We start from the raw sequence: 13,237 nt of genomic DNA, 5'->3' as shown, positions 1-13,237 counted from the left end.
ACAACTCAAAAGCGAATATAAACGTTACACGAATAATTGTATAAAACTATAAATGAATGCTTGATTGTTAGTGCGAACCCTTGATCGCGAATTTATGTGTTCACAAATAATAAAGACGCGAAATATTGTATACGCGGAAATAAAGTGGTTTACAGTTGACAAGACAGAGAGTATATGTATAGCCCAAAAACAGGACAGGTGAGAGGTACTCCATGCATACCTGTAATTGATAATAAAGTATAATATCATAAAAGAAAGCGGTTACACTGGAACATAATTTAAAGCAATCATGCATATTGACAAGCTAACTGTTGAATCTTCTTTCAGCATGTTATATGATGGATATGATGAATGTTACAATATATTAGTAATGAGACAGATTGAAAGAGGATTCAACAGTCAAATAATGTAGGTTTCGAAGCAAGGTGTATGATGACAAAGCATGCTTTCTTGTTGACACGGTTATCTTGATGACAGGTACATCAATGTAGATTATCAATTAGGATTTTTTTAGAGTTAAGTACTATATAAGAAACTATACATAATTCAAGGTGCGTTGAACCTATTTTTTATTTTCAAGAGTTCACATAAAGGTCAAATAAACCACTGCATCTGTTGCAAACGTGCCTTTTTTGTCGCAATCGCCTTTTGACTTACATCGATTTTGAAATAATAACGTAACGATGAATTCATGAATGTTACAATATTAAAGACAAATAGAAGATATAAGAAGTGCAATCATATCTTAACACAAATATTCTTGACACGAAAAGCGCAAAAAATCAGATGATCGCTAAATGCGCTTAGAATATTGATGCCTTAAGATGCATTGAGCGATGGATGAAAGGGTTGGTTAAAGTTTAGTGTTTGGCCGTTTAATTTCTAATTCTAAAGTTCTGTTATTCAGAAACTCTGTCGACAGATTAAAAGCAGGTATTACAAAATAAATACCATGTGTACAACCAGAGTGAGGCAATATTATGTAGTGCGAAAATAGGTATATCAACAGGCAGATTGTTCTAAATATAAACACTCACATGGCAGCTGATGACGACACATGTTAATACGAAAATTGCCCACATATCACGTGATACTGCGGTTAATACTATTTTATCGAGAACTATGCCAACTAAGTCAGTATTAGCCTGATCTTTAAGCCTATGAATATGTCTAAACATTGAACAATAGACATGTTGAATTCATACAGTTGAAAAATATCAACGTAACAACTGATTGTATGGAAGGTATTCTCCTTCAGAAAACTTCGCCATATTCCAATATTGTCAAAATATATTCCATAAAAATAAAGTCGACGTTGGGATCGAAAGCATTTGAAATCATAATGTAATTGATGATGATAATGATAAGTCTTTAACTATGTCTAATGTAATTGATGATGATAATGATAAGTCTTTAACTATGTCTGTGTCAGCCTTCATGTAAGTTTTAATAGAACTGATGTTACAAAGCATCCTATAAATCATATCAATTAATGATACATTACAAGCAGGTGTCAGGGTGTTGAAAGGCGATCTATACTACATATACGCAAGGTGATAGAATCTGCAGGATACTGGTGTGAGTATACGTTAAACTCAATGACGTACCATTACTATGGTCATGGCCGTTCATAGCTTGACCATGGCCGTTTATGGTTGGGTCATAGCCGTTTGGACCTTTGGTATCGTAACCGTTCATTTCCGGGGGTAGTGGGTTGTGGGGTGGGGGATGTGGTGCCTGTGGCTGTGTGTTAGAACTGGACGGACCTGTAATAATGTTATAACAACATGACTCAATGATAACACACAAAAAAAAACAATGATCGTAGTAGCAATCAACACACTGTGGTTGGTATCATCCCCAGCTGGAATACGAAGTACATTAGTCAGGTAAATGTACAAGAGTTGTATAGCAATTCTAAAACAAAACATACTATGGTTTTGATTTCAAAAATGAAAAGTAATACAATCACAGTCTTCTTCTGAAAAATTCTATTGAATATATATCGTTTGATTATTCTATGTCAATCTCACGCGTAACCAATACGGTTGGTAATTATTAGATTACGTATCAGTCAATGTAATTCATTAGGAAGTGTGTAACTGTTTAAAGTTTTGATTTTAATTATTTTTGTTTGAGTATGACACTAAAGTTAGGCTAAGAAAACGTTTAGGCTGGCACCCTGTTATCCACAACAAACACTGTCTCTCTGAACACAGGAACACAGGTTTAATGGCTACACGGTCAATTCGCACTGCACAGAAACCTTTACTAGGTTATAACATGTTACTTTTATAATCAATATTTGTAAAATCTCTTCCGCATTTATGTTACTCAGTTATGAAGAGTTATCTTCTCTTTTGAATAGGAATTGATTACAACGTCATGTATTTCTGATAGAATTATCACTGATTTGTGTGAAAACGTAATAGGTTTCTGTTGCAAATAAATGACGCAATAATAAATTCCTACTCAGAAGCAAGCAAACTCCAGTTAGTAAAAAGTTCCCAATCATGACCTACCCATGGCAGAATCTGATTGGTGGAGTCGGTTATGTGATGACCTTGATGTAAGGTCACGGCGCTGTGATTGGTGAGAGCGTCGTCCTGTAAATGTGTATGCAAACCAAATTAGTATAGGATGATGTTTTGGGGGAAAATCGAATATTTGATTTTCTTTTTAAAATAATATACACAATTGTTTAAAAAAAAACCGACATCATAACATTTTATTTTTGTGTATGTATGATTTAGCAGAAATCAATATTTTTAGATTAGAAGTGAAAAAGACAATTCATCTCAAAAAAGTATGCCATAGACTTTAACTTTTACATTTAGAGGCTTTCTTATATTTTTCTATACTTGAAGAGACATGTATAATGATTTGGTATGTCCGACATACCGTCCATTGCTGAGTGTTGCGCTGAACCCTTTGACCCAGGTTTGGTTGCGGATGCTGGTGCCCTAATGGGAGATGGTAGTCCCGTAGACTTACCAGGGGAAGCAGATTTCGGTATAGACGCGACTGATTTTTGTGGTGAACCTACAGATTTTTTCGGTGATGGTGGTTCTGTTAAAATTGATGTATAAAATTATTTTATACATATAAATGTATATGTGTATATTATAACATAAGTCTTCTATGACCACAAGAGAAACATTGCACTTAATATTCCCTGTATAGAAAACTCGTAGCATTAATGACTACGAGGTATTGCTTCGAATGGACACTAATCACTGATGCTTTACATCTGAACTACTTTTTCATTTGACATATCACATGTCACCACATTTTGTTGTAAGTAATCATTTTAAAAGATTTTTTTTAAAGTTTAAAATAACTATATATGTTTAAAACATATAACAATATTTCAAAGTCCGTAGTCTTTATGAATCCTCCTACAATCGTGGCTGAATTCAAAGGTCATTTAACAAATTGTATAGTATCTACATTCCATTCAAACTATTTCAATGAAGCACACCTAGGTCGGTTCCACTCTGTGTATTAACAGACGAGACAAAGTCTATCGAATGTTGAATAACTTAATTTGTCATGTTCTACATCATGTCCTCCTAAGACATTAATAAAAAAAACTAAATATACATTATATGTTATATTGTTCAATGTTTAAAGAGAGATGTCAGTGCCTCAATCACTCTCTGTACTTGTTGGTTGTATCATACCCGGGGTTGGTATGACCTACCCGAGTGTCTAATAGATATAGTGACAGCTGTGTTTATGATCTGTATGTACACGTACTATGGCTACGTATACAGTATTGACAGAGCGGATAGTGCCATTATAAGCTCGTTAAGGTGAATTTATATATATCATTGAAACATAGTTATGTAGTAGAAATGTAAAGCTCATACATATATCTTTTACTCAGAAAATGACATCGGTAAAGGGAATTCCTTCTTAAACCCGATTTAGGCATAATTAAGTAACGGTTTCAAATCTAGAGAAAAAACCTGAAGTACTATTGAAAATGACGAACGTTACATTTGTATACTACTAACTAGTAGTGATGCTTAAAACCTTGATAAACTTAACCTGAAACAAAATATGAAATATTAATTAACATTTAATCGAGGAAAATCGAAAGTAAATGTTGAAATACATAAAAAAAAAAAAGAAAAAAAAAATAACAACACATAATGATATAATAGTTTCATTATTGGTTTTAAACGTTGTTACCTTCCATAACTTGTTTGGACTCTATGCCTCTAGTATAGCTATACAATTGCTGTATTTAGTTTTTATCGGTAATGCCAATGGACAGGCAATTGTCCATCCTTCTTTATGTTAACTCGATTACATCCAACCAACTATTGGTGCACGTCAATAACGGTATCCTATATTAGGTGGAACTCACGTGAGAACAATGAGATACCGGGAGATCATGAGACGTTCCATCAACATCGATTCTGACATTCTCACAAATCTTAGAACTGAACTTCTGGACATTCTACAGCAGACGACATATTGCCGTTCATATGATCGAAATTGTATTTGAGAATTTTTGCCAGAATTCACTGTGTTACACGTTTTCAAACTGACTTCCTCGTGCATAAATCTTTAGTTCTGTTTCATAAATTGATTGAAATGGTGAGAATGAATTCTGAATGGTCTCCATTATTGAAAATATAAATTTATTTTATGTGTACTGTCATTATTTGGGTGGGAGTTTCATGGGGAAGTATTCTAGAAATTAAATCTCAAAACAATCTAAAAAGGGATTGATCGATCAAGCATATTTTCTGAAAATTAAATGTAAGCTACAAGTGTTTTCGTAATAAGCTTTAACGGTTCCCTATCAATTACAATGTTCCTCTTTAAAGTATACATTTATGAGTCATCTATAGCGAAACTCTTAATCTCCAGGATTCTTTAATTCCTCTGAGTGATTTCCCAAATGAACAGTGACATCCACCACAAAATAAACCCAGTGACCGTAGCGACACGCTTGATTTGTGCATAATATTAATACTTTAATATTCATGAGCAATCGTTCGTGTGAGTGGTAACAGTAGACACGAGGGAATTATCCATAACGATGATGGAAGGTCGGTTGTCAAGTTCATCTCTGTCGAGGTGTAACCAAAATATTCTATAAAATAATTCGGTCCAATGAAACTGATTATCTGCGTAGACTGATGCACATCTAAATGTAAGATGTAAATATAGACAAATGTGTATTCGATTTAAATATATGCACATTTAAATTACTTTGCTGATTGCAATTCCTAACGTCAATGCAGTCATTCTATGTAAACAGATAGTATGACACATTGCTCTCAAAACACTAACAATAACCCACTTAGAAACTGCATGGAAAGTTAATAGCTTCCAAGATCAAAATTCTCAAAATATGCATCAAAATCAAAATGGCTCTTACTTAGGTCGACTTTTGGGTCATCAGAACTTGGTAGGAGGTCCGGAGCGGGGATCGTTCGAGGAATCCTTGGCCTAACGAAATTGTAATTTACAAATCCCTTTTTGCGAAAGTTTCCGACGGTAGTGGTTGGATTATTCAAATTTTGATCCAAGCTTCGTGGTGTCGCTGGAAAACAAAAAATATATATAGTAAGCACTGATATATTATTTATGAATAAATTTTGCTGTTAAATTATACTGTAAAGCAACATATTTTCGGGACGACTTGATTTCGCGATTTCACTATTTTTGAATCATTGAATTTCGCGATCGGGACGTCTTTGGTTTACCTGTATCTGAAACATTTTTCGCGACAATTCAGTTTTACGAAAATACTTAATGCACGAAATTTCACAGCACACGAAAAGAAGTTGGTTTACAGTTACTGATTTTGTAGAAAATCTATTTACTTTATTCTTTCATTTCCACAGATCGAAACCTGAATGTTGGTTGTATATAATACATTGGTTGATTGTATGAAGGTTTTGAGCTTAAGAACGAACAATAAACTTACTTAGTTAGACTTCAGCAAAAATCAGCACATTTCATTGACAGAATATCTTACCGATTAATATGTGTATCACCGATGCAAGTCATAAGCAGCATGCATTTCAAATACATAAACTCTGATAAGCTTAAATGTGATGTTGTGCAAAAACTAAAACAGCGCAAGAAGCACTATGTCTGGACAACGCCGTGAAAACATGTGCTCCTAAATATCTTGGGTATGGGTAAACAAAAGATATCTGGCAAGGGCAATGAATTCCTCTTTCAAGTTGTGATAAGGAACACAGTGTAAAGGCAGCCGAGCTTTCTCACATGATTTTAAATTTAGGACACTTATTCTACATCTAAAATCTTAATGTAATTATGTTATGCCGTATAAAAATGTCAGCAAATTTTAATAAAAGCAGTCGTCGACACAATTCATCTGTAAATCAAATTTGAGAAGAAGATAAAAGTCCATTTTAGAAATTCGTGTGACACAATAAGATGCCATAAATTGTGTCATTAAGCAATAAACATACACAAGGATTACTGCTATAATAAAATCCAACATACTTCAGCAGAAACTAATTATAAACAATAAATTACATGAATTTCAAAATAAATCTAATATTATATATTAAACATTTTAATAACAACGCGAGAGCAATAAAAATTCGTGATGGAAATAGATTTTACAACCCCTGTTCAATTTATATAATTTATAGAAGGCAGTTTGTTTCTCTTTAAATAACATGAAGATATAGATCAAATACTTTCTAAAAAGCAATTGGATTGTAATATAATGTCACGAAAACTAAAGAGCCTTTAAGTAGATACAAGTCCGTGCACTTTAACGACAAGAGACACTTGCAGTAAATTGCTCTTTTAAGCCTAAATGTCAAGAGTCATTCACCATGGATCACTCCCAGATATGTAATATCAGTTCTCGTGTTGGTTTTTGAATTTACGTGTTTCACGTTCGTTTTATAGTTGTGAGCCAGGTAAAATGAATGTAGGTGCAGTCGACAAGACATTAGGTGCAAACTGAGAAAACACAATGATGACAAATAAAGAACTATGATCGTAAAGTATTAAAAGGTAAGAAAGACATATTCACTTTTTAGTGCGCATCATACAATTCATGGTTCAGAAAATATGACTATAAAGCCATTGTACGTTTCAATTCTACCCATTCTTCTCACCGCCACCCTATGGGGATCGTGCAATAGTATCTGTGTGGTAATGCATTTCGAAACAGTATGTCTACGTGTACCATATTAATTTCAGTCTGAACGTTAATAAATATGTACAATATTGATCATTCTGAGGTACTTCTCCTTGGTTGAAATATATCATAGACTTGAAATTTCAGACTTCATGTGAATATATCTACTTGAGTATAAAATATAATGACATTGACTGTTGTTTGGTGCATTTTCCAATGAAAGAAGACCGAAGTTCTATTGCATTGTTTCTCTTTGTTCAACATATTTCCTAATTTTACTCCCCTACCTGTGATTTCGGCCATGATAAACCCTTACGACTGTGGAATCGTTCTTCTCAGTAAAGAACTGGTGTAAACAATGGCACTACGTCATATCCAGGTATTTTACAGGTAAAATGGATAAACAATTCCTGTTTACAGACTATTGTTCACTGCTATAATCAGGTCTGAATCAGTAAGATTAAAGACTAAAGTAGGAATGACATTACATCACCATACTTTTCACCGCCATAATCCCCCTACATGAGAGGGTGTAACTATGGTCAGCTGTTTACAGGCTGGTCAAATACTGGCCAAAATGTCGGGATTAGGTGTGTTCACATCATGGTCAGTCAATGTAATATCAGGGATTCAAATGTTGTTATTCAAGGCTTTATATGGACAAAAGCGTTATTATAATCTGGCTATATAATAACTAAATAATGATATCCCATATGAAAAAATGTCCTGTATAAAATACGCACAAGATATTGAGTATGGTTAGAACAGGACTGTCCCATTGACATTTAGGACATGACACTTATGTTAGTCATGGCTGCGTGGAACTGTTCCGTCCTTCTAGGACTTGGTAGTAATGTGAATATTTTAGGACTCGTCACTGATCTTAACAGCCAAAAGGTAACCACATCCCTATTGACAAAACCAAAGTTTTAATTTTGGTGTCTTCATTTATTTAAACAAGTGTGGTTGAATAGAGAGCATTTTTGTATAATTTAACAAACGATATTTAAGATTTTAAGCTGGAAAGTTAATCATGTGTGATGTCCATCCAATGTCCGCATTGATTCAGTGTACTAGAACATAGATAAAATGGTCTTCCATCCGTTCAACAGCTTTCCATAATGTTTAGACAAGAAGCTAGTCATAAATAGTCGGGAGTATAATTGGCTTGTCTTGACTGCTTTGTTCCACAAAATGTTGGAAAAACTTATGGGGCAAATCTCTTTTGTGTTGTATCCGACATAATGAATAAAACATGCATATTATTTCCCCTTGCTTAGACTTCTTTGCAAATGACGCTTCGCCATAAGTCATAATATCCAACAACCATGATGGTAGGTATTATGTGTGGACCTATACAAATCCTCCACTCTCCTTGTCCTATTCTATAACGTGAATGGATAAAAACACAAGCACATTTGTATACTACAGTCATTAATATTGCATTAGATTCGTGAGATCGACGTTTCACTCGGCTGTCAATAGGCACGACATCTAGAGTAGTGGCAGATAGATCTTTTCTTGGGTGCAACAGAGAGAGAAGATGGGTGACAAGCCAAAACACGTAGAACGCAGGCAGATAGACATTGTCTTGGATGTAACTAAGAGAGATGATGGGTGACAAGCCAAAACACATAGAACGCAGGCAGATAGACATTGTCTTGGATGTAACTGAGAGATGATGGGTGACAAGCCAAAACACACAGAACGCAGGCAGATAGACATTGTCTTGGATGTAACTGAGAGATGATGGGTGACAAGCCAAAACACATAGAACGCAGGCAGATAGACATTGTCTTGGATGTAACTGAGAGAGATGATGGGTGACAAGCCAAAACACATAGAACGCAGGCAGAAAGATCCTTTCTTGGGAGGTAAAGAGAGGGGTCCCTCAGTACAAAACATTAATCGCAGAAAGACACATTCTTTCTTCGGGTGTTACAGAGAGAGGAGAGTCGTCACATGTTAGCACACATAGAACGCTGGCATGTAGATCCTTTCTTGTGTGTTACAGAGGGAAGACCTTGAGCATGATACATAGAGTAAAGACATACATGTTATTGGGGGATGATCCAAGTTAGGCTACATTTGTGCATAATGTACAGACTATGCCATTCCTTTGATGGTATAGATAGAGAAAAGTAAAAGCTTATGATAAATGACATATATGAATTTGTCCTTGGGTGTTTAAAGGGGGAAGTCAAACTGCTCTACGCTGATTTGGCCTAGCTGCTGGGACACGCATTCATTGGATTTTTCATGGAGGCTAGCTGAACTAGAGATGAAGCAAACATTTGTTTGGTCTATGTATGAATCAGCCATTTTTTTGTTTGGGTGGGCATTTTGTCATTAACAGACTGCTATCTAGAAAGGAAATCCAACATCAGATTGGATTATCATGAGATAAAAGGTATTCAATGGACCTTACATAAAAGTGACTAAAACTGGGTACAAGCATTTGTTGGACCTTACAGAGAGTTTGGCTATACCGATGAGCCAAAACGCTCAAGGAAATAAAATAATTGGCTTAAGAACAAACATTTTGGGGTCATTCTGAGAGATGGCATTGGGCTGGAAGCATGCATTTCTTGGGTTGTACAAAATGAGGGCCTACCGATGGCACCAAATTTTGCATTGCTTTATAGATAAAGGCGGGAGTAGTCGGGTAGACGTCGATTACACGTTCATGACCCACGTCAATCGTAATAGTGCCAACTATTACTTTTACATCGTATGTTATTATTGCTTAGACAAAATCTTGTACGCTAGAGTGCTTCAGTGCATACAGACATTGCAAAATTGATAATGCCCACTAACGGTAATTAAGGTGATTTAATGTGAAAACAGTGTGTAAATAAATTGAAAACTTTGTGACTTGATTCGTATAACAAATGTGAGCCATAGTTCTATAGAGGTTAAGTGTCAAATAATGACTCTCACCAAGATTCCATACGTAGATTTTAAATGGCATTCCATATGATTATGTTAAAATTGTCAAAGTCCTTGAACGCTAATTTCATACATTATTTATTCTACTTAACATTAGTAAACCTACACTGGCAACTTTGACAGAAAGTTGTGTTTGTTTTTGTGGGCGTGTTACTGTCTTGAGATAGAAATTACGTTTCATTCAACCTAACAAACCTTAGGACCTGAAGCTTTGTGACAAAACATAGATAAAAACTCATAATTATACATGCTATACACAACTGTACATGTCTTAATGACTTAAGTAGTATATCAGCTAGATCATGTCTGATGATATCAATTAGACTTTAGAAACCATCTGCCATTTTCATTTCTGCAGAAAGTCTGACCTTTTTCCACCTTCACATGTATAGAAATTCCTCCAATTTGAACTTTTCTTTGTTAAATCAAAGCCTTTCAAATAGCTTGGTATATCTTCTGAGATTTAAACTATAGAGATTTCGATGTATGGGAAGGTAATGATTTTGTGAACAAAGGTAATTTATTATCAATACGGTTACATGTAACCAGAGGAGAGAGTTTGGTAATGTGCCAGCATAAATAATAAATGTGCTCAGAGCATAGCTCCTTTGAAGCCTAAAGGGTCAAGGCAATTATACCATAAGGAGAGGAAATGACATAATGAATTCTCCTTAGTGATGAAGCGATGGTAGACAACTGTGGACAGACTGTTATCATAGAAACAGTGGTACAACATCAACAGAGATGCTTTACATGGGAGTACATAGACAATACCTGGGTACACTGTGCATATCTTTAAAGATATATCATAGACAATAAGCGGAACAATATAGTCCATAAAATATACAACACAACATCAAATCATAAAACTGTGACCTTTGTGTTTAAAAATACATGAATCTCTTTAAACGACTTATTCATCTATCATTTTTATCGATTTTACTTATGTTTTGAGTATTTCAACAACTTTAAAATCTCAAGAGGTTTACTTGATCTGGGAAGGGTCAATGGTACAGTAAGTGATATGGGAGGGATAGTAATATGGAGCAATTTTACTGTGGATAAACATTAAAATATTTTGATTTAATTGTTATCATAGTACTGTCAGTTCCTGTCAATTTAAGAGCATGAGAGAGTTGTCACTGAGGAACAAATATTAAAGATGTGAAACTAGATTTAATTTTCATTTACTTTTTCTTGGGCAACATATAGTTCATATTTCAGCTAAAAATTTGGGTATTTAAATTGGCCGTGGGGTACAGAAGTATAGTAAAATCATCGAAAAGAAATTGGAAGAAAGCGCAAGGATCCGGGTCACTTATTGGGACATGGGAGATTCTTTGCCATTTTCTGATGAAAATATCAAATATGATTACAATTTCACATATTCAAACTCATACATATGGTAAATGTGGTTTCATAATTTTTAGAGAGCTAGAATATTAAACCATCTAAGGAAATTCTAATCATATTGAGATTTGTAAAGGCTAACTGAAACTGAATGTGAAAAATCTAAATCTGGTAAAAATATGAATATTGCCAAAAAATATTGATGTGAATATAAAACTGTAATAATTTACTGAAACTGAATGTGAAAAATCTAAATCTGGTAAAAATATGAATATTGCCAAAAAGTATTGATGTGAATATAAAACTGTAATAATTTATCTATATTTGCCAAGAAATGTGAGTATAAAACAAAACAGTAATAAAGTTAATCTATGTGCATTTTTTTACCCTTGACAAATAAAATGGGACATATTTCTCCAGGTTTCGTTACATATGTACGTGTAGTATCCATGTTGATTTTATCAATCCCAGCCTGACGAATGTTATCAGTAATATTCAGATATCATGCTGTGAAAAATACACTAAACATGATTATTATTAAAATACAAATATTTAAAACAATAAACTATACATAATGTAAAAATATCTGAGATATTGGTAGGTATAAGTAGACTTAAAGATATTAAGTAATATTACTTAACCCTAATATACAGCAGTTAGATCACTGTCATGCCATGTGTGTGGAAGTGTTGGCGAGCTACATGTACCATAGAAGGATAGAAAGATCTCCAAAATACTCCAAATACAATCTTTCTATAACTATCATATTAGAATATCAATTATTATTTTTCAATTATAATTTCTTTTGTTTTATATATTTTAAGTCATGCAGAGGTGTTATAACAGCACTTCAACCATGTGAGGGGTAACGGTATATGTGACAGAAGAAGGGGAGACGTGACGGTAGCACACAGATATTAATCTGTGGTATAAAATATAACATTTCCAATACAGAAATGAAAATATTCCATATATTATACAACTGAATGAAAACACTTATAATACAAATCTACTCACTTTGTCCGACGTTTGCGTTATATCCCGGGCTAGCTGTTGTAAAACCACACAAAACAAATAGTTACTCTGTTGTCATATCATGTATATACTATATACCTCTACCTGTACTTAACGATATATGTTGTCAGGTATGTTTACACTCGGTCAGGTAGAACGTTCGTGTTCTTACCTGTTCTGTGGGATTACCATTATAACGCTGCTATGTATCTACACAAGCCAGCAGTGGATAGCTGCCACTGTGGCATTGTATGGGGTTTAAATAGGACTTGTGAGCTACCTTATCCCCCATATTGTGGAATTAAACCCATTAATGAACAACTTTAAATGTATCTTTACCTATAGGCTTTAATATAGACTAACATTGACAGCTAGTTGAATTTTCTGCATAATGAACAAATGAGTTGTAGGTAATCCTAATGAGTCTAATAACCTGTATCAGCAATCAATGAAAGGAACCTTTTCAAGCTTAATTAGGAAGAAAATCAAAATCTATTTAATTAAATTAAATAGTTTCTGTTAATTGTTTTTTGAAACCTGCATCAATAAAAGGAAAATTGTCAAGCCTAATTAGAAAGAATCTCAAAACCAGTTAATTGAATTGTTTATATTAATTGTTTTTGTTATGGTATATCCAAATTATCAATAATCTATAAAAAGAAAATGTTCAAGCTTAATTAAAAATGAATTTAAAATCTATTTGATTTAATTTTATTATACCTGATTGTTAGCTTACCTTAATTAGTAACTTTTGATTTCATCTCATATTTCTGC

The 13,237-nt window shown here is 33.9% G+C and overlaps 1 protein-coding gene across 12 annotated transcripts in view; it reads right to left on the bottom strand.

Moving 5' to 3' along the window:
• Positions 1–13,237, bottom strand: part of LOC138321670 (trichohyalin-like) — a 74,487-nt gene that overhangs the window by 33,687 nt on the left and 27,563 nt on the right. For 8 of the 12 annotated variants that reach the window (XM_069265505.1, XM_069265506.1, XM_069265509.1 and 5 more), the window contains exons 3-5: positions 5,399–5,563; positions 2,902–3,069; positions 2,523–2,606 (exon numbers count right to left, since the gene is read on the bottom strand). In XM_069265505.1, coding sequence (XP_069121606.1) covers positions 2,523–2,606; positions 2,902–3,069; positions 5,399–5,563 — 417 coding nt within the window. Of the gene's footprint in view, positions 1–1,607; positions 1,767–2,522; positions 2,607–2,901; positions 3,070–5,398; positions 5,564–13,237 lie in introns of all 12 variants that reach the window. The other 4 variants (XM_069265504.1, XM_069265511.1, XM_069265514.1 and 1 more) reach the window with 2 other exon arrangements.

This window comes from Argopecten irradians, chromosome 4, assembly GCF_041381155.1.
Source record: "Argopecten irradians isolate NY chromosome 4, Ai_NY, whole genome shotgun sequence".
NCBI classification, from domain to species: Eukaryota; Metazoa; Mollusca; class Bivalvia; order Pectinida; family Pectinidae; genus Argopecten; species Argopecten irradians.
Note: the sequence above shows the minus strand (reverse complement) of the source record. Positions and strands in the feature narration are given on the sequence as shown.